Source organism: Erpetoichthys calabaricus, chromosome 18 (genome assembly GCF_900747795.2).
Source record: "Erpetoichthys calabaricus chromosome 18, fErpCal1.3, whole genome shotgun sequence".
NCBI classification, from domain to species: domain Eukaryota; kingdom Metazoa; phylum Chordata; class Cladistia; order Polypteriformes; family Polypteridae; genus Erpetoichthys; species Erpetoichthys calabaricus.
The window spans coordinates 16,667,426-16,695,243 of record NC_041411.2 but is presented as its reverse complement, the minus strand read 5'-3'; the positions used below and the strand labels follow the sequence as shown (position 1 = coordinate 16,695,243).

General features: G+C 37.3%; 2 protein-coding genes across 3 annotated transcripts in view; one reads left to right on the top strand and one right to left on the bottom strand.

Annotated features, from left to right (window-relative positions):
- The window catches only part of p2rx2 (purinergic receptor P2X, ligand-gated ion channel, 2), a 31,129-nt gene extending 20,797 nt beyond the window's left edge, over positions 1 to 10,332 (top strand). Inside the window, exon 13 of one of the 2 annotated variants that reach the window (XM_028824827.2) lies at positions 8,825 to 10,332. In XM_028824827.2, coding sequence (XP_028680660.1) covers positions 8,825 to 8,941 — 117 coding nt within the window. In that variant the 3' untranslated portion in view covers positions 8,942 to 10,332. Of the gene's footprint in view, positions 1 to 2,712; positions 2,763 to 8,824 lie in introns of those variants that run through there. The other variant, XM_028824829.2, reaches the window with a different exon arrangement.
- A 1,956-nt stretch (positions 10,333 to 12,288) lies between these two features.
- LOC127526259 (telomerase protein component 1-like) lies at positions 12,289 to 27,331 on the bottom strand. The gene is made up of 6 exons (XM_051921311.1): positions 27,006 to 27,331; positions 21,668 to 21,847; positions 19,259 to 19,443; positions 18,845 to 19,172; positions 18,638 to 18,762; positions 12,289 to 12,397 (listed from the first exon to the last, which is right to left on the bottom strand). Coding segments are annotated over exons 1-6 (1,044 nt in total). The 5' UTR covers positions 27,231 to 27,331; the 3' UTR covers positions 12,289 to 12,396.
- Between the last annotated feature and the right edge of the window lie 487 nt (positions 27,332 to 27,818).

Here is a 27,818-nt window from a genome sequence, read left to right as displayed (position 1 = left end):
TTCAGTATTCTAGATGATATCATTTCATGTGGGATCCATTGAGCCATAAGAAATGTGCAAGTCAGTGGGTACAAAGCCAATTGGATAACCAAATGCGGAAATGCAGACAATAAACCAAACTTTGGACAAATGCCCACTTAATGGGGCTTTCCATGTGCCTTCTGTGTTCTAGTCTCTACACTGCCGATGTTTAATTGTACTAAATTAAAGCCTCCAACTTTTAAGAACTTTAGTAATAAAGCATTTAATTCTGCTGAACTACCTCGGAAGCCGAATGTCTCATGTTTCTCATTACTGTTGGCTGGGGCCAGAAATTGTTAAAAGCTATTCATGATTAGCAAGTCACATATCCTAGAATATCAGCAGTTAATACATTTTTCTTTCATTGACTCATTTTTATAAATGGTCTCATTTTCTAAAAACTTAACATGTCAGGGATGTCTACATTTTTTTTTTTTTTTTTTTAAACTCATGCATGACATTCAACCCTATGGTCATTACAATGTGTTTCAGCAGGATTGTGAAAGGTAGCACTTTAAATGTTTTCTTTGGTTCTAAAGAAGAGCTATGGATCTCATCAGTTGCAATCAAAGTAAGAAATATTTTTTTAAAAGGAAAAATAAATACTATCTACCTTTTCAAATGCAGTATCTCCATTACCATGTTTAGAGAGAGAAAATAGCACTGAAAATACTGCCTCCACTCCTTTACAAGTTCTGTTAATATTCCAGCTATTCCAGCAATTATCTTCTTTGCTTAAAAAAATGATCTAAAATGACCAAGACCTCTTTTTCCCCATAAATACTAAAAGGCATTTATATAACTGTTCTCTGGACAAAAAACATTAACATTTTTCAAAAGGATTCCTACAAGTCAGTCTTAATTGTTTTTAGAGGACTTTTCAGAGAAAGACTAAATTGTATCCGTTTGAAAAAAGTCGTAATGGAAATCAAATAATGTTAATGAACATCTTCATGACAGCCTAAGTAAAATAAGTTGGGGTACAATACTCAGTGAAGACCAAATGCTATCTGTAAAACCGCATAAGGGGATGATTGAGTGTGTTCTGATCGAAGGCAAATCTAAGGAAAACAGAGTGCAAAAGTACCAAATTACAGTTAAAACTGGTATTAATACTAAAAGGTCTCCTCAGGGGAGACATTATTTAGAGGGTGAGACCATCACTGGTTTTCTTCACGGAAAACCAAGTGGTATCAGTTGGAACAGACTCGTCAGTGACAACCAAATAATATTGGTGGTTTATTACAAGGAAATGTGCAAGTTGAAAACGCTGAAGTCAGAAAAAATGTTAGGGGGAAAAAAAAACACCTTCTACCAGTATGCACAGACAATTTCTATTAAATCGATTTTACCTATTGGAGTTCATTACCACAGTATCACAGTGCTTGTTAACTGCCTGATATACCGATTACTATAAAACAGTATTTGAAAAAAATCTTATAAAAAGCAAATGGACAAAAAAAACTTTCCTAAAACTTAAATTTCATAGAGGGAATGTTTATCTGCCTCCTCAGAAGTTTGTTTCTTGTGGTTAAAATAAATGTAGTGTAATTCCAATTCTCTTTCTCTCTGAATGTGGAGAATTTCTCATATCTCACCTTTCTGTAAAACCCCAGTATAGTTTGAGAAATAGAAACATTCAGTAAAAAGCACCGTAGAGGTGCTTCTGGAGTCATAGTTAATGTGATAAAAGAAAATTTCTCACTCTGCGGCTCACACTAATGAGATTTAAAAAGTGAGAAAATCGAAAGCTTTTGAAGAAGTCTTTCCCACAAATCTGATTAAAAGAATTCTGTCAATAAGGAATTACTTCATTGCCAAAAGTGATAAGTCAGGCTTGCTTAACCATTTGTTCGCTCAGCTTTTACTGTAAATCTCAACTTCCACTTACATACTCAGCACCTTTGCTGTATACAATACATTTATAGCGGGGCAGATTTGAGAGTAGCTTTGGTGAATTCCATAAAATTGAATCTACAATCTGGTTGGGCACTGACAACAGTAAACCAAAAGCTTCCACGTGTTCAGAAAATTGTTCCAGCCTAGAGTGGTAGAATCAAGAGCCCCCGTCACAGTACCGCTCTAAAAAATAATTTATAATCCATCTTTCTTTTATCTAGGTATTAAGTTAAAAGACTGTCCTGTTTCAAACTACTTTTTATAAAAACCAGTTTATTGTGACAAAGTGATAAAAACAAACAATTCATTTGGCAAGCAAAAGCTGTGATACGCTTGATAATAAGAAATGCACACTTACCAATTGCTGTCAGTGCAGTTTGTATAGGTATGTATTCACTCCGTGAACTGCAAGTTATTATTGCTTTTATTTAATGAACGAGTACATTCTGTAAACTTTAAACAAAAGTCTGAAAATTGGCAGAAACCAAGGTAGAGATTTCACATTTCTGGAAATCACTTTTATAGACTGAACTAAGTTTTTTTGAGCAAATGCATGCATAGCTCATTTACTAAAAGCCAATACCTGGTTCATACAATTGCAAGGGAAACATACAGGTTCACTACTAAGTACATACAAACCCTGCTACTCCTTCACTAAGTAGCACAGAATGCAGTTTACAATGGCCAAACAAAGTAAGCTAATGTCTTGACTAATGACTGTCCCATAGTCATTCAATAGTTTTTCAAAACCTTCTTATTCTAAGCAGATATCCTGTTATTCTGTCATTGTAGACCTGAAGGCAGAAACTGACCATAGAGAGGGCACTTCAACTGTTCATTATTAATTTCATTTTTCCATACTGTAAGTAAAATGGGAAATCAAGCAACAGAATATTATTCTTTATTTTATAACAATATCAAAGTACCTTACAAAGGGATTTAGCAATATGAGTGAGTAATTACAATATACCTTGGTGCACAAAACAGGATAACACAAAAATTCGAGTCTCTGATTGAGACAGAGTCAATAAAGAATGTCAATAAAGAAAACAATGAAAGAGAGCAGGAGTCACAGGAACAGTCAGAGGGAAAATAGATTGAGTGTGGGTGCTACAACACTGGTGAAATCTAGAAATTTAGTTCAAAACAATACCAGCAAAGGTGGTAGACAGGGAATTTGAGGGCCAAGACTCCATAATAGCAGAAGGGTAAATCTGAAACTGAGTGGGAAAAAAAACCTAGAGTGGTAACATTAATTGGTATATAGTCATGATATCCAAAAAATGTCAGGTTTGCAGCAGCTGTGTTCTTTACTTTGTATTGCCTATAAGGGATTCTTGGAAAGACCTAAAAAATTACAGTGAATTTAGCTGAGCTATTTCAAGTACAAAAACCTAGTCACAAACCTCCTTGAATAGCACATATTGATCACATGTGTATCTTTGATTTTAGGCTAATTATAATTCTTCATGCCATTTTTCCACTGCATCCACTCTGTCTTTGCTTCTTTTTTGGATACATTTTATCAAACATTGAGTGCAACACACCTAGGACTGAATCCACACATGTGGCACAACACTGCTGGCAATGGGGGAGGATGTGGTAAGACCATTTTTTTACAGACCAAACATTCAGGTGGACCAGGTCTGGAAAGACAAATAAAAATGAAATAGATAATTAGCATATTTTAACTTGTATGCCAAATTTTTATATTGCCTACAACATTTAGATCTGTCTCATAGATGCGAAGACATGGATTCAAATCCTTGCCCAGTCACTCAATTTTCCTCCCACATCCCAAGGACTTCGGAGTTAAATTATTTGGCAAATCTAAATTAATGTGATGTCAGTGTGCCCTACAATAAACTTCCCTCAAGTCCAGGACTTGGTCTTGCTTTGGGTCTGATGTAGCCTGGGTAGACTCAGGCTCCCAGCATCCAAGCACTGGAAAAAGAAACAAGTTCAGAAAATGGTTGTGTGGATGTTTAGTGTAGAGGCTGAGATGTAGTGACTGATGTACATCAGAGTCATCTTTTCTTATTTTGCACAGTAATAAACTACCGTAAAATTAAAATGCTTCTTTTTTCCTCTGGGGTCAGAACTTTCCGATATCTGGGCAAAAGTCATTATGATCTCAGGTTTATGAAACCAGACTCCTAAGTGGATTGATTCTGACTTAATGCCTGAGGAAAAATTGAATTACCTGGCAGTAAGACAGTGGAAATGGAGTCAGATGGAATGTCTCATCTAGACAGACAAAGAGGCCCAGGTGCAGAACACATGCTTGTGTGTATAAGCAGTAAATGCAGCATTTCTTTTACTGTAACACTATAGCTATAAATGCACACATATGAACACATGTTCATGGATCATATATGTTCACCCACTCATCATCTGCTAACACAGCTAAATCTATTGTGGTATTGCACATTTTTATAAAGTATTACTGTATCCTTCATTGCTGTCTCCAGTCACAGTATAAACCTTTTTATTTAGAGTATTTTATTTAAGTTCCTTTTCTTTTTTTGAATTTGTATTCCGCGAATAAACAAATTCCATTGTACTAGTTATATATGATATATACAATTTAAACATATACTGTATAAACATAGGTGATAATATTATAGCTGTCTAAGGACTTGCAACAGTAACAAGAACATGGCCATATGAAAGAGGGAAATAATTCCAACAAGCGAGTTACAACTAGAAAAGGAATCTGGGAAAGACAAACATAACTATTTGAAATTAAACAAGAAAAACTCCAAAAACAAAAGCTGAAAAAAAACAGAAAATGTGGCAAAGCAAGAAATGAAGTTGAGATGTACAGACTTAAAGTCATAAACACAAAAGAGGTGAAATGAAGCAAAGTTTAAGAAACGAGGAAAGAAAATTGATGCAGTGATTCATTAACCATTTAAACTCTGCATTTATTTAAAAATAGTGAAATTTGGGTAAACAGGAGTTCAGTAATGGCATAAGTTCAATTGACTTGCATGGGAAAGTGAATATTTGTAGGATGTGGCCAAGAAGTGAAGCATCCAAGTTGTTTTATTTATATGAAAAACATTTTTTCACACAATTCTACATTTATCCAAATATTTTTGCATCCTTGGTTCTTTCAGGATATTTGTAATGTTTTTGATTAAGTCAGGACATTCTGGCCTCTGCTGCAGCTCAGGAATTCTTAATTATGACCATATAATGTTAATACTGGAAAGTAACTGTACCAGTACTATCTACCAAATGTTAGAAAACAAAATCTAACATTTGAAATTCTTAATGTAAAAAAGTTTGTTAATGTTTTTTTTTAGAAAAATTTACAATTTGTCAGTTTCTAGTTAAGACTTATCTGTAGGAACTTATTATAAAAGAACAATTATCATCATCTTTACTTTATCTCCCTTGAGATTTTAAAAAGTCTATCAGTTATTCTGTGTTTGAATGCAGTCTTAAATACTGACCACACTCATCACTTCTATGTTCACTAGTAGCAGTATAGTGAAAAATGCAAGTCCATTGTTTGTTTTTCTTTATTTGAAAATGTGTTAAGCATAAATATTGTAAACTCTAGGAAAGCACCCTTTTATGAAACGTAAAGAAGGAAAATTTGTGAATGAAGAACATTTACCGTTATCTTACTTTACTGCCCTGTGACCCCATCTATCAAAACAAGCAATAATTGATATGTAACATCTGGGCAACAACTATATAATTAAAGTGTATTTTATTTAAAGTCAAAGATATAGGTCTTAAGAGAATTTCCCTAAGTTACGTCACCAGACATGACCTAACTCTTGTTTGGGACAAATTAAGTAGTTTGAGATTAATTTATGTCATGGCAAGAATAGGGGTGGGATTTTCAAGCTATATAGAGTGAGCACTTTGTTAATTGGGTATTCAGGACTTTAATGGTAAAGTTCTGGATCAGACCTCCTTTTGTTAAATTAAAAAGTATGTATTGAGGCTTATTTTTCTTCCACACACCCATGTACTTCATTCAACATACCTGCTGTGCTGTATGCAAAGATAGGCTTCTTGTGGCTTCATCATGGCAACCTGGCCACAGATAGCACAACTCTGACTGTTGAGGAAGAGCTGTTTGAAAAAGAGAAAAACCAAATAAATATACTAGGTTAAAATAAATGTTGCACAAAACACATAATACATCTTCAAAAGAAGCATTTTAAACCAAGAATAATACTGCAAAATAAAAAAAATAAAAAACTGGGTGTGTTTATATGCTAGGCTAAAGCTTAATAATTCTTTAAAGATGAAGAAAAAAAAGCATGAATACACTGTGAAAGTTCATATCTATCCAATTTCTGTAACCAGCAAGTGCAGATTGGGTTGTGGTATTACTGTGGGTGTTATTTTAAAGGTGCTGTTCTTGTTCTCTGGGGACTGTTTTCCTCAAAATCAAACACTTTAAATCTATTAATGTGGGTCAAGAATTGACAGTCACATATTACATACCTGCCCAAAGGCCCGTGTCCGGACTGAGCAGCTGTAGCAAAGGAGGGCAGGTTTCGCTTGCAATCCAGGTTGACAATGCCAGAAACACCGCAACTTCTAAAAATTAAGCCACAGAGGAGTTATATCAAATTTCACGATGAATACATCAAAATGTTAGACTGCTTACATGTAAAAAAAAATTGTAACATTGGAAAATTCTGTTTTCTGTATGCTTTTGCCATGCTCCCTATAGTTTCTAGGATTCTAATGGAATATATACAATCTATTACCCCCACTGCACAAATGGATAGGTGCATGGAATTGAATGAAATATAAAAAAACAACTTACTCTGATGTAGGAAAAACGAGTGTGAGAGGAGATGCTTAAGGCCCTTTGGTCATTTCTTAGAAAGCTGACAAGTCTTGAATGCAGGCCGGCTTCATTCAGCAGCCAGAGCAACTCACTGGTGACAGTAGCAGCGTCAGGACAGTTATCCTCATAGTAATCAGCTAGCAAGCACATATAGTTCATTTTGTCTTCTTGCCTACCAAAAAAACAACTTCCCACAGCCTGTCAGAAAAGAGAATAAGCATCATTGGAGAGTATCCTGACAACAATATCATGAGAAAAAGAACTCTAAGCAACCCTAAAATATATATTTATTTTGTTCTCGCAAAAAAATTTAACCATAACAATAGTAATTTATTTTGCTTTATTAAATAGCAAATAAAATTCCAACATCTCATCTCTTCATATTGAAACGGAGATGAGAAGGGTGATGTTTACAATGGAGCAATTTGTCGAATTACTGAGATGATTGTAATATTTTTCCTTTTAAACCTAAACTGAGCAGCAGACAGTGTGTTCCCTAATGGCTAAAGCAGTGCTATCATGTTAACTCTGTAACTCCAAGCAAGTCACTTCACCTGTCAGTGCTGCAGTGGTAGAAAATCAGATTCAATCGCACTATAAAAGTGCCAAATAAACGGAGATTAACATTTAAAAAAAAAAAAGAATTCCAACAACATACTGTCTTCTGAAGTAGTTTCTGTTAAGTCATTTGAAAGTAAAAACTATAGATGGTATTTGATGTGTAGACAGGCTGGAAAGAGTAAGCATAACAAGATTATCTACCTTTAATATGTTTTACTGGAATTAAAGGAAACTTCAGATGCCGTGGACAGAGAATATATAATGGCAGTTAAGTGAATATAGAAAGTCCTTCTTTCTGCAAAATCAAAAAGACACCTTCACCTTATTTCATGTCCCTGGAGAATGAATTAATTGGAGGGAAGAAACCATTTAGAAAGGCTGTGTGTTAGACAGACACATGGAGAAACTAGTATCTGTCATTCTCAAGGAGTATATGTTGGTCTGGTTTTGCCCCTGGTTAAACTCAACATTTTCAGCTAAAAAAGGACCAATGTATCATGTCCATCTCCAGTGAATTCTAGCACTTATTTAAATTACAGTATTAAGCTTGCAAAGCCATACTTACCTGAGCCACTGAAGAGTGAAAAAAAGTTACAATGTCACGACCCTTCCAGTCATAACTGATGCGCAGTAATTCCTTTACAGAACGCTGAAGCTGAGCCCACTCCATTGAGGAAATTGCCTGACCCCCTCTTTTGAGCCCCAAAACACCTTGTACATCAATGGCCAGAACCCCTCCATCCCGTGAGCAATGGAGAATGCACACAAACTGCAAAGGATTTTACAAGAAGAGGCTTTGATTAAACAAGGTCTTAGGTGACGGTTTTAATAATATAACAGCCCTCTGTAATTAAAGGTATATTTCTTAATAATATTTTTACATTCTTATCAACCATTGCTTTAGGCACTTCATATTTATCTACTAAAGCCCATTATTCAAAGGTTCCCAGTTTCCAAGCCACAAAGTGTATAATTCATTAGGGTAGTTGAATTATGTATGATTACATCTTGCCTAAAGAAGGGGCCTGAGTTGCCTCGAAAGCCTGCATATTGTAATCTTTTTAGTTAGCCAAAAAAAGGTGTCATTTTGCTTGACTTTTCACTACATTCATAATGGCTAACACGGTACAACACCTTAGTACTATATAGCTTTCCCCTAAATTCAACTCAAATATTACCAGGGCACAGTGTTTCAGTAGGCTCCTAGAAGCCGGCATTGCCTTTGGACTGAGTTTTACATCCAAGTATAATCCTAGAATGGGGAACAGAGATATTTGTGGCCAGCAGAATGTGAATTCTAAGGTATTAGAATTCATAGAAGACAGTGCAATTTGGAAGGAAGAGAAGGAGACTAAATGTCTCCACCATAGCAATCAAGCATTACCATGTTTTTAATGTTCTACTCATTGTAAACATTTCTTTTCCACATGAATATTAAAGCCATTGGTGGTGATAATTTTGCATTTAGACCCTTCATAAATCACACTCTGATTAGTTTTCACTATCATTATTTTACAGTTCGTACTAAGGACTGGTGGGATACATACCTCCTTGAGTAGTCCAGAGTCATCTTCTCCTACAAGCCTGCACAGGATACTTCCCAGAATTCCCTCCAGAGAATCTGGAAAGGACTGAATTAGGTGGGTCACTCTCTCAAAGACACCAAATAAACGTAGCTCTTCACAGGCTAGGGTCATCCATAAAGGGCTCAGTGAGCTGCGCTTTGACAAAAGCAGTTCCAATTGCCTAGAACTCAACCGCTGGAATGGCAAAGTGGAGAGAATGAGAGAAGCCTGCTCATCATGTTTAAGTTTATCCCAGGAACGTGATTACCAGTTAGAGATTCCTTTTAATAGATGGATTTACAACACTGCATATTGAGCTGCAGTGCCAATCATTTTTGACAGTACATTCCTCTAAAGCCTGACAGTCAAGGAGTGTTGACTATCTTTTTTTTTTAACCTTTTTCTGCATTTAACACCTCTCCGTCTAATGCAAAACAAACATCACAGGATGACTGTCAAAGAAAGAAGCATGTGATTTTAATGTTCACCTGTTTGGAGGCCTATTAGAATAAAAACAAGGTTTGGAATGAAAATGTAAATAGACTGGAAATGGTATAGAGTTTGTTGGCACTTTCTCCATAAAGATGCAAACTGCACCACTTTCCCAGGTCTCTGCAGGAATGCAGAATTAATTAGAGGTTCATTTGACTCATGTGGTGCTCAAATATAAGAAGTGCAAAGCTAATGAGAAAACCTTGTCTTGGTAGGGGAATAAACTGTGTTGATAGTTTTCATTTGTACAGCCTTTTACTTTTTCAGAAAATATCACTTATTGCAGCTTGCCATAAAACATTTGATATAAAGACTTTACGGTGATGTATAATAAGTAACAGCACTCCCTTACTTGAACTGTTTGCACTGAACACCAGCAAAACCAAGGAGCTGGTGGTAGATTTTAGGAGGCCCAGGCCCTTTCCTGGACCCCGTGATCATCAGAGGTGACTGTGTGCAGAGGGTGCAAACCTATTATAAATACCTGGGAGCGCAGCTGGATGATAAATTGGACTGGACTGCCAATACTGATGCTCTGTGCAAGAGAGGACAGAGCCGACTATACTTACTTAGAAGGCTGGCGTCCTTCAACATCTGCAATAAGATGCTGCAGATATTCTATCAGATGGTTGTGGTGAGTGCCCTCTTCTACGCAGTGGTGTGCTGGGGAGGCAGCATAAAGAAAAAGGACACCTCACGCTTGGACAAACTGGTGAGGAAGGCAGGCTATATTGTAGGCACGGAGCTGGACAGTTTGACATCCGTGGCAGAGCGACGGGCGCTGAGCAGGCTCCTGTCAATCATGGAGAATCCACTGCATCCACTAAACAGGATCATCTCCAGACAGAGGAGCAGCTTCAGCGACAGACTGCTGTCAATGTCCTGTTCCACTGACAGACTGAGGAGATCGTTCCTCCCCCACACTATGCAACTCTTCAATTCCACCCGGGGGGGTAAACATTAACATTATACAAAGTTATTGTCTGTTTTTACCTGCATTTTTATTACTCTTTAATTTAATAATTTAATATTATTCTTTATCAGTATGCTGCTGCTGGAGTATGTGAATTTCCCCTTGGGACTAATAAAGTATCTATCTATCCATCCATCCATCCATCCATCCATCCATCCATCCATCTAATGTATTAACAAATTGACCATGTCAGGACACAAAACGTCTCCATGGCCCGACCACTTCTTTACCTTATTGTATCGGGACAGATAAGTTGTAGCCAGCTCTCGTGCAGATTCCAAAGAGAGTGGGTTCACCTCATGGACCAAAGAGGTCACCAATGTCAGTGCAGGAGTTAAAGAAATGGTGGTGATGACACAACGGCAGTCGCAAGGAAAGAAGGAGCTATCTTGCAGCCATGTTAACAGCTCCTCTGCATCTTGTGAAGGGTAAATCTGCAGGCAAATGTTTGAAATTAGCAATCAGCAGCTAGTGTGTACAATGTATAAGACATTCAGTTTAGGGTCTGAGGTAACTGGTAATTGGGCAGCAACCACCTTAATACGAGATGACTGTCTGTCATATCAAATCAACCATGTCTATGGACTAGGGAGAGGAGAGGAATCACAATTTTTAAAAAATAGTTCAGATTCTATTTAATTTTTGATGAAATCATGTATTTCAAACAAACATTATAACTACTTAAGGCTCATACTAACTTTCTAATGACACGGCATACTGTATACAAGTCTGCTTCCCACTAAATTTTATATATTTTATTATTACTAAATAGATTCACATACTTGGTTGAAGGCATCTATACAAATCACCAAAGGCCTTTTTAAATTGACAGGATCATCAAGTCGGTCCTTCAAAATTGACTTCAGAGCACTGATTCCATCTGCTTCCTTAAGCTTCTCTAGCAGATCTTCCTGATCTTTCGTAAACAAAAGGAATAGAATTTATTTACTCCTTTCTTGTCTGGTTTTGAAAAATAAACATCAGTTCTGCTAGTAAAATAACCAAGTGTAATGTTACTATACCAGGAACTGAAGCCAGATGTCTGGCTTGGTGCGGAAAGCACTATAACTACTGTGGAACCATGCCACTTAGACTAAATATACAAAAATAAATCATTTAATAAGAACTAATAGTGTAGCAACCAATGGCAATATTTCAGCTTCTCAGAGAAGAATACAAACTTCATTGGTTCATTGATTTTCTGTCCCTCTTTCCCTTGTTGATTTGGGGGAAAAAAATAAAACTCAGGGCAAATCTAAAATTGCAAAGCAATCTAATTGGTACATCTTTTGACTTCAAATGAAGTGTAAGCAGTTGGAGATGCTGACACAAGGAAAACTCAACACAAAAATCGACCCAAGTAAGTTTTGAACTCGGATGTCTGGATCCGGAAGGTAGCACCATTAGCCAATACATTATTATACTGACTTCCCACACACACACACACACACACACACACAAAAACATTCATGGCCATCACATTGGCAATCAATTGTAAGATGCCTCAAGCAAAGGAAATCTAACCCTAAAACACACCCATTTTCTTCCTAAAATATTTAATTCAATCAGGTGTTGTCTTGATACATTACAGTACAATAAAAAGTATTTGTTTCAAGTCACACTGGTATAGAAATACAGTATATAGTGACAATACAATATACTGTATAAAGACTCAACAGGCACAATACTACAAAACAAAATATGTAAACAAAAAGGGACACACAGAAACTGAATAGCAGCCATACCATATGATAGATTAGGTAAGAGGGAGCACTATACCCCATTCCACTCAACAACTACCACTATTCTCCCCATTATGACCAATACATCTAACACGCAATGTAGTCTCACCTGAAATTAATAGCAGTTAAAAAGGAAAAACTAAAGAGCATAAGCTAAACTTAAAAAAGGACATTCAACCATGTAAAGAATACTTGAGGCAGACCACCTACCTGCCTCTTCAGGAGTCAGGTGACAACAAAGTCTTGCAACAAGATTGGTAAGCTCAGTGGAGGCAGGGCAGCATCCTACAAAGTGGAAAAACAACGAGAAGGAGGGTATCTAATAGCAAGGAATGGGAAGTAGAAAAGGAAAAGAGAGAAAGAGAGAATCAATACTTCAGAGAGGTAATGCAACCTACTGAGGTCAAATTGTTGTGATACAGATGCCTATAATCAAAAGAATTTTTAAAGGAATGAACATGGTATACTATATCCTCTCAATTTTGAATATTGGAATGCCATTTTTTCATTTTTCAATTTGTATGAACATTGATATACATTATTCATATCAAATGCTCCATGAGCATTCCTGGTTTGGAGAAACTGAGAATGGATTAAGACAATTTAAAAATAATAAATGTCAATGAGCAAACACATTCAACCACAACAAGAATTTCTATTATGCATTCTTTTATTGTTCCAAAGCAAATGCACTGGGTGGACAAAAAGAGTATAATTAAGTCATTATTTTACTTTGACCAAGTCTTTTTTGTACTTCAACGGTGTGTATCCAAACTAGGAAATAAAGGTGATTATTGACATCTCTTTTACGTACTGGACCTGTGTAAGCCATATTCAAGCTAGCATTTCTCCCTATTGCTGTAGTTATTTCTTATCAAAGAAACGGAAGCTTTATATCCATCACTGACATATGTTTTAACAGTGAACAACCTTAATGCTGATCACAGGTTAAGTACACAAAAAAGACAGATCACTCCCAGATAGACTTCTACTCATTAAGTATTAAAATCTTTCTTACTTTGTAAAGCACATTGTGTGAAAGGCATTATATAAAGTAAAGGTGGTTTCATAAATGTCAGTCTAAAAGAGAGACATAGATTCTCCTAATAGAGTCAGGAAGTTAAACACCCCTCTAACCTAAGCAACATAAATACCAGCAAGTGCATACTGAGAAGACTAAAGTTACATTGTTCTATTGCATACTTCATACTGAAAATCAAAAATATTTTTAATTTATGCACAAAATATGCCTTGAGATATGCTAGCAGTCTGGCATCTACTTCTGTTTAATAACTGGCTGATCATTTAATAATCTAATCTGTGAGAAAAATGCAACATTACATTCTCAAACCTATTTAATGCAATGCAGGATCACGGTAAGCAAAGGCCTTTCCTGCATCATTAGGTGCAATGGAAAAACAGCCCCAAAAGTGTCAGTTGCAAAGCCTACTTATGCACACACCAACACTCATACTTGGACTGGGTCAAAATGGAATTACCAGTTAACCCTAATAACCTGTCTGGGAATGTCAGAGGAAAAATCCAAAAAGAAACATGCACAGCATGCAAACTCCACACAGACAACAGCCAAGAATGGGACTTGAACCCAGGACACTGGATGCGTGATCAACTCTGTCTCCAGTACTGGCTGATACATTACTAGCTCTGGTGATTTTAAAGGAATATGCCACTCAAAAATTGTATTTTTTTTTTTGTATGTTACTTACTTCATGTAGTTTGTAGTGATGGCCGATAAAAATCCTATTGTAAAGTCTTCATGCAGAATGGAGGTAAAAATGTTCATAATATTATATAATTACCATTGCTAAATAAAGGTAAAAGATATGAAAAACTGCAGCATGGTGGCGCAGTGCTAGTGCTGCTGCCTCGCAGTACAGAGACCTGAGTTCGCTTCCTGGGTCCTCCCTGCGTGGAGTTTGCATATTCTCCTCGTGTCTGCATGGGTTTCCTCTCAAACACATGGAGGTTAGGTGCATTGGCAATCCTAAATTGTGCTTGGTGTGTGGGTGTATGCGCCCTGGGCTGGACTGGCGCCCTGCCCAGGATTTGTTCCTGCCTTGCACCCTGTGTTGGCTGGGATTGGCTCCAGCAGACCCCCGTGACCCTGTGTTAGGATATAGTGGGTTGGATAATGGATGGATGGATGTGAAAAACATCCATTGATCAGTTATCCAGTCATATGCTCAAAACATGCAAAAACACTTTTTTTTTTTTTTTTTAATTGCTAAAATATTGTTAAACAGATACTTAAAGAATCAGCACACGTCATAAACAAGAGACACAATCAAATGGGATTGGCTTTTTGAATTAAAAGATCCACCTCTCACCTAACTCATTGGTCGAGAGTCTTATCTTCAATTTAAAAAGGCAATCCCACATGACTTGCATTTCCTGTTTATTATGTGCACTGATAAGAGATATGTGGATTGTGCAAAACAATGTGAGACTTTTTAGATTTTTTTTTTTTGCTTTTCCCTCATTTTCCATTGTACAGCATTGGTCACCATTGGCTTGTATTCCATCAAACATTTTTATTTTCATTCTGGATGAAACCAGGAGACTAATTTTTTTTCTCTGTCCCAACTGCAAACTACACAGGGTAAATAACACAGATACAGTTAGGTCCATAAATATTTGGACAGAGACAACCTTTTTCTAATTTTGGTTCTGTACATTACCATAATGAATTTTAAATGAAACAACTCAGATGCAGTTGAAGTGCAGACTTTCAGCTTTAATTCAGTGGGGTGAACAAAACGATTGCATAAAAATGTGAGGCAACTAAAGCTTTTTTTTAACACAATCCCTTCATTTCAGGGGCTCAAAAGTAATTGGACAAATTAAATAACTGGAAATAAAATTTTCATTTCTAAGACTTGGTTGAAAACCCTTTGCTGGCAATGACAGCCTGAAGTCTTGAACTCATGGCCATCACCAGATGCTGGGTTTCCTCCTTTTTAATGCTCTGCCAGGCCTTTACTGCAGCGGCTTTCAGTTGCTGCTTGTTTGTGGGCCTTTCTGTCCAAAGTTTAGTCTTCAACAAGTGAAATGCCTGCTCAATTGGGTTAAGATCAGGTGACTGACTTGGCCATTCAAGAACTTTCCACTTCTTTGCTTTAATAAACTCCTGGGTTGCTTTGGCTGTATGTTTTGGGTCATTGTCCATCTGTATCATGAAATGCCGCCCAATCAATTTGACTGCATTTAGCTGGATTTGAGCAGACAGTATGTCTCTGAACACCTCAGAATTCATTCGGCTGCTTCTGTCCTGTGTCACATCATCAATAAACACTAGTGTCCCAGTGCCATTGGCAGCCATGCACGCCCAAGCCATCACACTGCCTCCACCGTGTTTTACAGATAATGTGGTATGCTTTGGATAATGAGCTGTTCCACGCCTTCTCCATACTTTCTTCTTGCCATCATTCTGGTAGAGGTTGATCTTGGTTTCATCTGTCCAAAGAATGTTTTTCCAGAACTGTGCTGGCTTTTCTAGATGTTCTTTAGCAAAGTCCAATCTAGCCTTTCTAATTTTGAGGCTTATCAGTGGCTTGCACCTTGCAGTGCACCCTCTGTATTTACTTTCATGCAGTCTTGTCTTTATGGTAGACTTGGATATCGATACGCCTACACCTTGGAGAGTGTTGTTCACTTGTTTAGCTGTTGTGAAGGGGTTTCTCTTCACCATGGAAATGATTCTGCGATCATCCACCACTGTTGTCTTCTGTGGACGTCCAGGTCTTTTTGCGTTGCTGAGTTCACCAGTGCTTGCTTTCTTTCTCAGGATGTACCAAACTGTAGATTTTGCAAATCGTAATATTGTAGCAATTTCTCGGATGGGTTTTTTGTTTTCGCAGCTTAAGGATGGCTTCTTTCACCTGCATGGAGAGCTCCTTTAACCGCATGTTGTCTGTTTACAGCAAAATCTTCCACATGCAAGCACCACACCTCAAATCAACTCCAGGCCTTTAATCTGCTTAATTGATAATGACATAACAACGGACTTGCCCACACCTGCCCATGAAATAGCCTTTGAGTCAATTGTCCAATTACTTTTGAGCCCCTGAAATGAAGGGATTGTGTTAAAAAAATGCTTTAGTTGCCTCACATTTTTATGCAATCGTTTTGTTCAGCCCACTGAATTAAAGCTGAAAGTCTGCACTTCAACTGCATCTGAGTTGTTTCATTTAAAATTCATTGTGGTAATGTACAGAAACAAAATTAGAAAAAAGTTGTCTCTGTCCAAATATTTACGGACCTAATGGTAGGTAGGTAGGTAGGTAGATAGATAGGTAGATAGAATTCTTTATTGTCATTATGCATACACATAACAAAATTTTTTGTTGCTAGGACTCTGCTTCAAGGCAGAATACACAATACACTATAAATAATAAAGTATATAAAGTAAGTATAAAAGATGGCAGCAATAAAACATCATCAAGTCCAGACTTTTCCTGAGGTAGTACGCCTGCAGAGACCATTGATCTGTGTGCGTGGGTCTGCAGATGAGGAATACGAGTGTGTGTATTTGATTACGAGGGAAAGTGCATGTGCATGTCTACAGTGGAGCAGGTTAGGGGTAGATGTATGTGTGTGTATCAGCAGGGGAAGATGGACTTCACCGCTCTGGGGAAAATCACTCTGTCTTTCAGTCTGCTGGTACGTGTTTGTATGTTTCTGTACCGCTTTCCCAAAGGTGTGCAGCATTCCATTATAAAATTGTTTAAATAAGAAAGGTAGAAGCCTAACCATTACTTGACTCTCAATGGTCCCGGTAAACCTTGTATTTATGTATCTATTTAATTTAATTTAATTTTGGATGGTGTTCTGTTGATGCACCCATGATGTGATTGTCACCTTCTGTGCTTCAAAGACACATTGGGCCATGAGACATGATTTGCCTGTTCCTGGAGGAGCAACCATAAGGTAAGGTGGTATTCTTCTAGATGAGGGGCTCCCTGGCTTGTTTGATTCGGGATCTTCTGGACTTTCATGCACCGACGTGTCTTCCTGATGTTCTGTAACTCCCAGCTGCAGGTACTTCAGCACATCTGCCACTTCTCTATCACGGCCCAGCACTAGACGAGACTTCTGCACACTAAAGAGAGAGTGCTGATGGAGCTGGGAGCGATACCTGAGGATTGGATAGGAAATGCATATACAACATCTTGCCAAGTCAGCCTTCGGAAATTGAAGCAGGCAGTTTTTGTCATTACTGATCTCCCAACCACTATAATGCAATTTGGTGGATTATTCTTTAAACTCCTGTTCAGTGGACAGGCACTGGAATACACACAAAGCAGTTTCTCTATCCTGTTCCTAGTGACTCACCATATATTTGTTAGTGATTGTTATAAGCAAGCACATACATTGTACAGAATTAAACTTAATTCATAAAATCTTTTGCCTAAGCAGAATTCTGAGCTTGGTTCAGATTATCTTCCAAAGAAAATGCAAGAGACAACAAACAAATCCATGAGCTCAGTTGAGTTAGTTGAGTCAAAAGCAAGACACAGATAAGGTATTTTCTTTCAGTGAGGACACTAACATTAAAGATGTTTGACCAAGTGTAATCAGGTTGCAGCTGCCTGAATAATTACGTTAAACATGAAATCTTCTAACGAAGTGCATTCACTTTTATCTCCTACATTACATTGATTAGAGTGATGTTTTCTTTTTATCTTTAATATTTAGAAGATATTTAGGTACAATTCTCCAGACACATAGAAAGAAGGAAACAGAGTTCACAGTCCTTGAGCATGGGAAAGGTGCTATATAAATTAAATATATTGTCATTATTATTATTATTATTATTATTAGTAGTAGTAGTAGTAGTAGTAGTAGTAGTAGTAGTAGTAGTATTGGAACCAAATAGCGTATCTAACAAGAGCAACAGGACTAGAAACTCTGACAATTATTCAAGACAGCACAGATATTCATGGTGATATTTATCACCAACATATCAATCTTTTTTTTTTCCCCCTCAATTTACTACTTTTACAATTTACAAAAACAACTGTTGAACTGGTAAACCATTGAATCCTTCAATGCTAATTTTGTTTAATAAAGACATTAGTCTAGTGGAATTTAATGCAGCAGTAATTATTATTATTACTACTTGCACGATAAGCCAGGCCAACACTAATTATGTCAGCTTTAATAAGTATGTGAAATCTTTGTCATGTACTGCAATGATCAGTCACAGAGGAGGGCACTCAAATAACCATCTGCACTTTCCTAGTCAATTTGAAACAAACATCGCATCCCTCAACTGTAAAATCGGTAAAGGCAGGTGCAGATTGTGCTCAATGACTAATTAAATTCACATTTATTCATTTACTTGATAGTTTTATACGGTGACTTTTGCAGATTACAATGATACTCTTGCTTGAACTGGCAGGAATTGTGGCTGTCTTGAAATCGGAGTCAGTGGAGAAGACTGAACAGGAAATCATATGCATTACAGTCCAATGCCTTACTCTCTAGTAGGCTATAACTTCTTTATGAAAGGAGCAAAGTAAAAATCCAGAGTACTCACCAAGATGGCAGTGAACTTTTTCTGTTTTCCAGTATCTCAGTGTGATCTGGAAACATTCGTTGAATTGCATTTTTTAGAAACTCAAGTACCCATGAACACATTGGCTCAAGCCCTGACAGTTGCACCTGCAGAGAACCCAAAGTATACATACATTCACATTGCCAGTTTTAGGAATGAATCTAAAATTATGTTGAATCTACTGAATACCTTGCTGATTCCAGAACTTTCTTCAAGTCCAGAGACTGTACACTGATATTTGAAAATCTGCCGAGGAGGAAACTTCTGATGAATTTGATCCTTTAAGGCTTGGAGAAACTCTACACTCCAGTTGTCTGCATCCTTGAAGTCTTTCTCAAAAGCAGGTGGAAGCATGGAGAGAAATTCAGGCTGGCGCAGGCAGAAGGCAGCATTAGGATTAAGACCAAGGAGTGCCCCACGTAAGATTTCCATGCCAGTGATTGACATACCCGATATCCATTTGTATCGCTTAGAAAGATCCTGATCCAAATCAGCGTCCGCTGGGAACCATCCTGCTCTACAGATTAAAAACAAATCCCTGCAGTCACTAGCAAAAAATGAATAAGTAATGGCAGCAGAATATTACCCTTTATTTAACAGTACCTCTCACTTAGCATGCTTATGAAAAATGGTTGACCACATGTCTCTTGGCAGCAGCGTTCCAGCTCTGCCAAACAGGTGTCTATCACAACAGAAGAAGTAGAGTCTTGAGGGACACCCCAGCGTAGATCACACTCAACCAGATACATTCCTCTTTCTTCACACCATTCTCTGAGTTCTGGAAACACCTGGATAAATAAAATACCTGGGTACTAGTCCCCTTCAATAGTTATATTTTCCCTTTTTTCCGAAGCATAAAATTAATCTTAAAATACAGATAAACTATTTTGTTCATTTCACTCAAGTTTAACCTCTAAACCTACTCACACCACCTCTCCGGAACACTTGGCCACTGCTTTTCTCCATTACACAGATCCTTTGTAGAAGGCTATGATTTCAGAAACATTAGCCTGGATGTCTGGTGTTCAGAAAGGGAATGAAACCCTAGATAATCCAGACTATGAATTACGTCACTGGTGAATTAATCAACATAAGGTGAACATAGCCAATTCATGGTCAAGAACCAGGCTGCAGCTGCAAGTGTTACAGAAGGTGGAGTTCTTTCATTTGAATCAGCATAATTAGTTATAGCCAGGGGTACATAAGAAGTTAACAATACTACTGAGACTTTTTGCATTGTTATTTTATTACAGTAATCCCTCGCTATATCGCGCTTCGCCTTTCGCGGCTTCACTCCATCGCGGATTTTATATGTAAGCATATTTAAATATATATCGCGGATTTTTCGCTGCTTCGCGGGTTTCTGAGGACAATGGGTCTTTTAATTTCTGGTACATGCTTCCTCAGTTGGTTTGCCCAGTTGATTTCATACAAGGGACGCTGTTGGCAGATGGCTGAGAAGCTACCCAACTTACTTTTCTTTCTCTCTCTCTTGCGCTGACTATCTGTGATCCTGACGTAGGGGGTGTGAGCAGGGGGGCTGTTCGCACACCTAGACGATACGGACGCTCGTCTAAAAATGCTGAAAGATTAACTTCACGTTGCTACCTTCTGTGTGCAGCTTTTAAGTATGCTGCACGGTGCTTCGCATACTTAAAAGCTCAAAGGGCACGTATTGATTTTTTTATCTGTCTCTCTCTCCCTCTCCTTGCTCCTGACGGAGGGGGTGTGAGCTGCCGCCTTCAACAGCTTTGTGCCGCGGTGCTTCGCATACTTACAAGCCAAACAGCCCTATTGATTTGTTTGCTTTACTCTGTTTCCTTTGAAGAGGAAGATATGTTTGCATTCTTTTAATTGTGAGACAGAACTGTCATCTCTGTCTTGTCATGGAGCACAGTTTAAACTTTTAAAAAAGAGACAAATGTTTGTTTGCAGTGTTTGAATAACGTTCCTGTCTCTCTACAACCTCCTGTGTTTCTGCGCAAATCTGTGACCCAAGCATGACAATATAAAAATAACCATATAAACATATGGTTTCTACTTCGCGGATTTTCTTATTTCGCGGGTGGCTCTGGAACGCAACCCCCGCGATGGATAAGGGATTACTGTATATATGATAGGACAGTATATACAAATGTATATAACTCAAAGCTGAAATCTTTGTTTTTTTTCCAGAATATTTTCTAATTTTCTCTCTCTAAGATACATGTGTAAAAGTTTGACTTATTTTGACAACAGATTTACATGTTTTAAGCTCTCTGAACATGATTTGCTCACTTCCAGAGCAATGGCTATCTGTGGGTATATGGATATGGCAGCTCAAGAAGAAATCACTCAATCCTAATGATTCTTGTAATAGTTTTTAGCACTACAAAATGATTTTTGTTTTTGAACAAATTCATTTCTATAGATTTTGCTGCACCAAAATAACAGTACATATGCCATAAATGTACACATACATATGAATATTATTGTGACAGGACCATTACGTTTAAGGTATTTACATTTTTATTTGCAAAATACTAGAAGCCTCTTCGTTAGGAGCAAAATCACCCCAATAAATTTTGTTCAGCAGATATAAAAATTTTGTGTTTTTGTACACATTTCTGCATTAACTACAGCACAACTGGCACTAGAGATATACATTTTTCAATAAGATTGGATTCTTCCTTTTTCTTGCACATATAGTTTGTTGTTGAAATCATAGCCTAATGAAAGAAAATTCAGCAGATTTTTAGCTATTGAAGGGGCTTCACTTACTCTGTATTTTATATTAGTGAACAATACACCAAGAGCATGATAATTCCTAATCAGTTTATTGTTTCTCTCAATTAACTGTTAAACTAAAGTTTATTTAAATGTTATGTCTTAAAAATAGGTAGAAATCTCTATTGATATCTATGTATTATACTTTCTAAAGGTGACCTACATTAATTAGCTCATGGAAAACAGCCACCTTAAACAATTCATTTATTAATCTGCACAGAGTCCATATAACACGCAGTGCACTACCTTCTTAACCAATGCTTCTCTTTCTGAGTGGAAATCGGCAAACGTGGAGGAGACAAACACCCGTACAGTTTTCCAACCACTTGGGTGCTGTTGGATCTCATTATATTTGTAGATGTCTGAGGCCTGTAAGGCCTGTTCATTAATGCGTTCCCATAACTGTTGTACATTCGAGTAGCTTGCCTAAGAAAAGAAAAGAAATGAAAAGTAAATAAACAAGAAAAATGCAGTTAGAATTACACAATCTCCTGAAAATAGTTTATGTGTCATTCAGTAAGCTAAGACACAGACTGGGTGCGAACAATTAAACAGACAATATTAACTACTCCCTCAGCCATCATGAGTTATCCTAGCAGGCAGCATTATTTGTTAAGCATGCAAGACCAGAGTAAATACAGCCAAATGTTTAATATACAGTCAGGAAACATTCAAACACCAAGTACTGACTCCTTATAAATAATAAAACATCTTTAATATGCCTATTTCATACACTCTGCTTCTGGGCGCACTTATTGGCTTTGTCACAGAGGTTCGACTTCTGTAAAAACTGGCATTATGTATTAGCAAGTCCTGATAAGCAAATAAGTGGGTTTGCAAGTCTGTTAGGATAAAGGCTGCCACTAGAGGGTCACATATCAGGCACACCATGAAAATAAAAGACTGGGATGTCCAGAACTTCTAACCCCATATAAAACAGTTACACTACATTAACAGCTCCTCAATGAATGAGCTTGATAAAACCGAATTCTTTTCTGCTTGTGAGATTTAGTGGTCAGCATGATTTATTGTAGTAATTGTTGTGTGATAGTGGCATTGTGTTTTTGAAAATATGTCTAGAAGGACCCCCCACATGTCAAAAAGGATTTGGAAGGCCCACAGTTACAACCCTATGGCAGGACATGTACTTGTTGTGACAAGCCATCACAGCCCTAGAGATGTGGCATATAAAGTCAATCACCAGATACTATGTCATTTGTAACCTCTGCATCGGACCACTCCATGACATGGCCTACTGTTGGGGTCCTCTATTCTAGTATTCACACAAATGTGACCACTGCCTTCAGATGCATCCATTATTTTTATAAAAATGTATAGATTATAGATCATATTATACAAAAGTCAAATATCAGAGAAGGAGGAGCATAGCATATTATATATTACAAACCCTACATTCCCTGGAACCCTGACTTTTAGGTAGCATAATCCCATTCTGGTTTCACTTTTGGTAAGGCTTTAGGATTATTTTCAGGATCAGCATTGGCGCTGTATTTACAACAGCAATTGAATTCCAAGTTAGAGCATCACCTAACAGCCCACTGGTGTCCCTTTTTTGGCCATGTTCCCAAAGCAAACCCCTAAACAGAGCCTATTGTGGCAATATCAGGTACAAGAAAGGAACCAGCTATAAACGGTCATTAGTATATTACATTATGTCCACGCTTACTCACTCTCGGAAAGATAAATTGTTGGTGTGCTTTAATTAAGTAGTACGGATGGAAAAAAGTTAAACTTGATTATAAGGATAAAATCCAACAGACATTGTCCACACAAAAATTGAGTTCAGTGTTACTAGACATTAAAACCTTAGCTGGTCATCAGTCAAAAATAATAACCATCTAAGGCAGGGATGTGCAAAGTCATTCCTGGAGGGCCGCAGTGGCTGCAGGCTTTTGTTCCAACCCAATTGCTTAATAAGAAGCACTAATTGCTCTAGAAACACTTCTGCTTCATTTTAGTTATCTCCCTCGTTAAGATTTTGAACCCTTATTGCTTATTTAAGTCTTAAACAGCTGCATTCTTGGTTTTTAATTGCTCCTTATTAGCAATAAGATGCAAATGACAAAAGAAACCAGCAGTTATCCATTTTGCTTGTTACCCTTTACACCTGTGTGTATTTATCATGCACTATTTGGTTTAATTAAATACTTGGAAGGAAAGAGAAGACAAAAAAGTCAAGGATTGAGAATTACCCATCCGTTTTACACTTCAAAATATTTGGATATCTTTAGAATGGAAAAAAAAATCTAGGATTTGAGAATGACTTGACATAGCAAAGTTAAAGCACTAAAAAGCCATGAAATGTAATTATTGGCAAGGATTGTTTTCTAATTAAACAACTGGGTTGGAATAAAAACCCGCGGCCACTGCGGCCCTCCAGGAATGGCTTTGCACACCCCTGATCTAAGGGTTTCTTGCTTAAACTCCAAGAATGATTTAGCTAATGGGTTAAATGAATACTATTTGAGATAATAGCAGTTTGATTTTGTTGAACAATTACAAAGCTTGAAGCAGATGGTTTCAGATAAGGAAGAGATCATTTTCGTTTAAAAGGTTGTAGAGAACATTTTTAGAAAATTAAAAACAAATAAAACATCTGGAGCAGACCATCTTAGTGGTAGGCTCTTGAAATCTTGTGCCGAGCAGCTCTGCTCTATTTTTTACTTTATGTATTGGTTGTCATTAGAACAGCAGAAGATCCCAAAGCCATGAAAACAGGCTGTAGTAATTCCAGTAGCAAAAAACAAAACCCCTAAAAACTTAAATAACTTCAAACCAGTGGCTCTTACATCACTGGTTATGAAACAATTTCAACAATTTACTGTATAAAGAGGAAGCTAACAGAAAACTCAGGGTTTATTAGAACAATTGTATTTTGCCTACCAGTGTAGTAACAGTGATACAGAGGACATCGTTGTCATTATGCTTCATCTGTTATATAATCACTTGAAGGGCATCGAGACTCACATGAGGCTCCTGTTTCTAGTCTTCTCTTTTGATTTGAACACCATCCAGCCCCACCTTCTTGCAGAAAGACTTCTAAAAGGGCTTTATTTCGAATTCAGTTTGGTAGGGTGGCCAATTTATGTTTTAAAGGACTTGATTGAAAGAGTGAAAGTCAAAGGTTGTGTGTTTGATATGCTGTCCTTATCCACAGGTTCCCCTCGGGGTTGTGTTCCTTCACCTCTTTTGTACACCCTCTACACTAATGGTTGCCACAGTAAATTTGAAAACTTCTTAAAATTTGCTGATAACTCCGTGAGGATGTAACCCGTTATGGCCCAAGGCTAGATGATTTTGTTAACTGGTGCGGCGGGTCTTTTCTATACCTAAACATTACAAAAAGTAAGGAACTTAAAATTTACTTCAACAGAAACACCATTCCCCCACATGAAACAATCATTAAATACCAATATGCTGAGACCGCTGACAACTATAAATATATGGTGATACCCATAGACTCAAAATGGATTTTTAGGGAAAACACAAAAGCTATCTGCAAAAAGTGACAGCAGTGCCTCTACTGTTTAAGGAAGCAGTGTTGTTTTAATGTGAGTTCCTACTGTTAAATCACTACTTTATAAATCTTGTATCAAGTCTGTCTTTACTTATGTTCTGCTAGCATGGTTTGGAAATCTTAATGTCTGCCACAAAAAGAGAATACATCAAATTATAATAATTGTTAAAAAAACCAACAAAAAACAACAAAACAATGTCTCAACAGTCCAGTCTCACTGACCTATTTAAAAAGTAAGCATTATGGAAAGCAGAGTTTATTATCTCTGACAGGACTCATGCACTACATTCTCAGTTTCAGTTGTTGCCATCAGGTCACAGGTTCAAGAATCCAAAGATAAAAAAACAACTAGTTCAAATATTCTTTTAGTCCTTTAAATAAACCTATACAGGCTTAAATCATAAGATGAAAAGTTATCATTTACATCAATAATTAGTCAAGTGTAAATGTTCTAATTTTTATGTACAGTATGTTTAATGTAATGTTTTAAAAAAAGTATTATACTCATGTTTTATTTGTTATAAGTTTATGATTTTTTTATGTTATATCATGATCTCTCTGTAAAACCTGCTGACACTCCAAAAAAAAAAAATCCCACTTGGGAAAATTTTAATTTAAATTGAAAAGACCTAAAAAATATACAATTAGTACTCAATACAAAAAATTACTCCGTTTTAAAACTGACTTTTTTTTTTTTTTTACCATGTTACAAAACATTTAGTTAAATGCTACTACAGTATAGGGCTAAATTTGTGCCATAGGCATTACTAACAGTTTGTTGAAAGGAAGACACCAGAGGGAGTATCAAAAAACATCTTTTTATTTAGAAGTCCATAGTACTAGGGTGCTGTACCGTGTTAGCCATTATGAATGTAGAAGCTTGCATATTGTAATCTTTCTAGTTAGCCAATAAAAGGTGTCATTTTGCTTGGCTTTTCTTTAGAAGTCCATGAAAAGCTTATGAGACAAGACAGTAGCCGCCAGCCTCTGGTGATTTGCCCAAACACGGGCAGGGAGAAAACACCCAGGTACCTCATCAGTACACCCAACAATTCTTATGTTAAACTTGTTTCTGTACCTCAAACATCCTCGGCCAACCCCACTTAAAAGGTACCTCGGTTAATAGTTACTGCCGTGGCTTCACCGTGCTGTCAGGCCTTCCTGTCATTAACATCCAATGAGCAGTGGGGCATGGCCATCGCTACAACGCAGAGTCAAACAGTGAGTAAATTGTTTAAATAAATAGTGAAATGTTAATTTTATTTTCATCATGGAATTTGGAGTAGCTGGTTGGAGAATATGTCATGTTACTTGCCCCCACCCGTTTAATATTACACCTTTTAAGATGCTTTTGATGGGGTTGTGATTGGTGAAGCACCAAACCATAAGAGCTACAGTAAATATAAATGCTCGACTAATTAAAAGCTAGAAAGCACTATTTGAGGTGTTAAATGTGAAATATAAATAATAAAAGATAAATAAAACTCTCATAATTTACTATTAATTTTATTCAAGAATAACACAACCTATTACTGTACTATCGTACAACACTTGCGGCAGTAATTCGTAGGCGGATTAATTCGCGAACCGCTGACTATACCTAAAACTCGGATTGGCTCCTCACCCTTTCAATCATACTTTTTTTTTTTTTTTAACGAGACGCAGTTGTACCGAACAACCCAGTTGACTGAAAGAAAGAGAATCCAATCACAGAGAAGCTATAAAACAAGGCCGACGCAAGGCACGTGGATCCCTTCTGACAGTCAACAAAAACGCGACCACGATAGATGCCAGCCGGGTACCTGATAAACGATAGTAGAAAACACACTTTTAGAAGAATCCTAAGTGCCCAATAAATTCTATCAGACTGATTTATTAAAACTTGGCAACAAGTTTTGATACAAGTGTTGCATTTCTGGTAAGTTAATTGACTTGAAATAAATATCGGAATGAAAAGCGCAGAGCCTAACTTCGAGAGCAAATGAACCGGAACTATACCATCCGTCATTCTAGAGATCTCGTTTTTTTTAATAAAGAAATTGTCACCTGTATTCCACATGTCTTTTCTGCCGGGCGCTTCTCTTTTCCTCGCCTGTCGGCTATGGATGTTGACTTGGTGTGTGACGACCACCCAGAACCCATCAGAAGCACTGCTCTGTAGCGCCTGGTCTTGGCAAAATGACAAGGTACTGTTTCAATGCACACGGTTACCATAGCGACTGTTGCCACGCCTAATAAGCACGCTACACTCTTCTCAGTTGAGATGGACATACCTGCTGAAAAGAGGCAACAGTTAACTGGCCACAGCCTCTTAGGGGCTGGGGATGTAGAGTTCTGGGCCGTAGTTCTACAGAATTGAATCGAACCTCTTCCTGTTATGGGCATCATTTCCATGTTCTTGTTGATGGCATGCAGTAGCCTGGCACTGAATTAAGAGCTGGTTCCTGCCTGGTGCACAATGCTATCAAGATGGACTCCAAGCTTCCCTCAGCCGTGAATTGGAATATGTTAAAAAAAAAAGGAGGCTTATTTTAAATTGAGCATACAATAACTGTTTTCCATTAACTGGTTTCCAATAACTAGTTTAACAATCTCAGGGTAGTTTTCATGATTGATGGCCAGGAGAACACAAGATGGATTAAAGAATTTCAACAGCAGTAATGTGGGTTGTGTAGTGGAGAGTGATGGTGAAGCACAAGGTCAAGTATTTACACAAAGCTAACCATTTCCCAATTAATTCATGTCCACATACATATGGTTAAGACATTTTGGCAGTTAGCAAAAAAATAAGATTATGGGGGAAAAGTGCTAAAAAATTAATTTCCTCCATAGATTTTTAGGCCTTGCTTTTCATAAGGT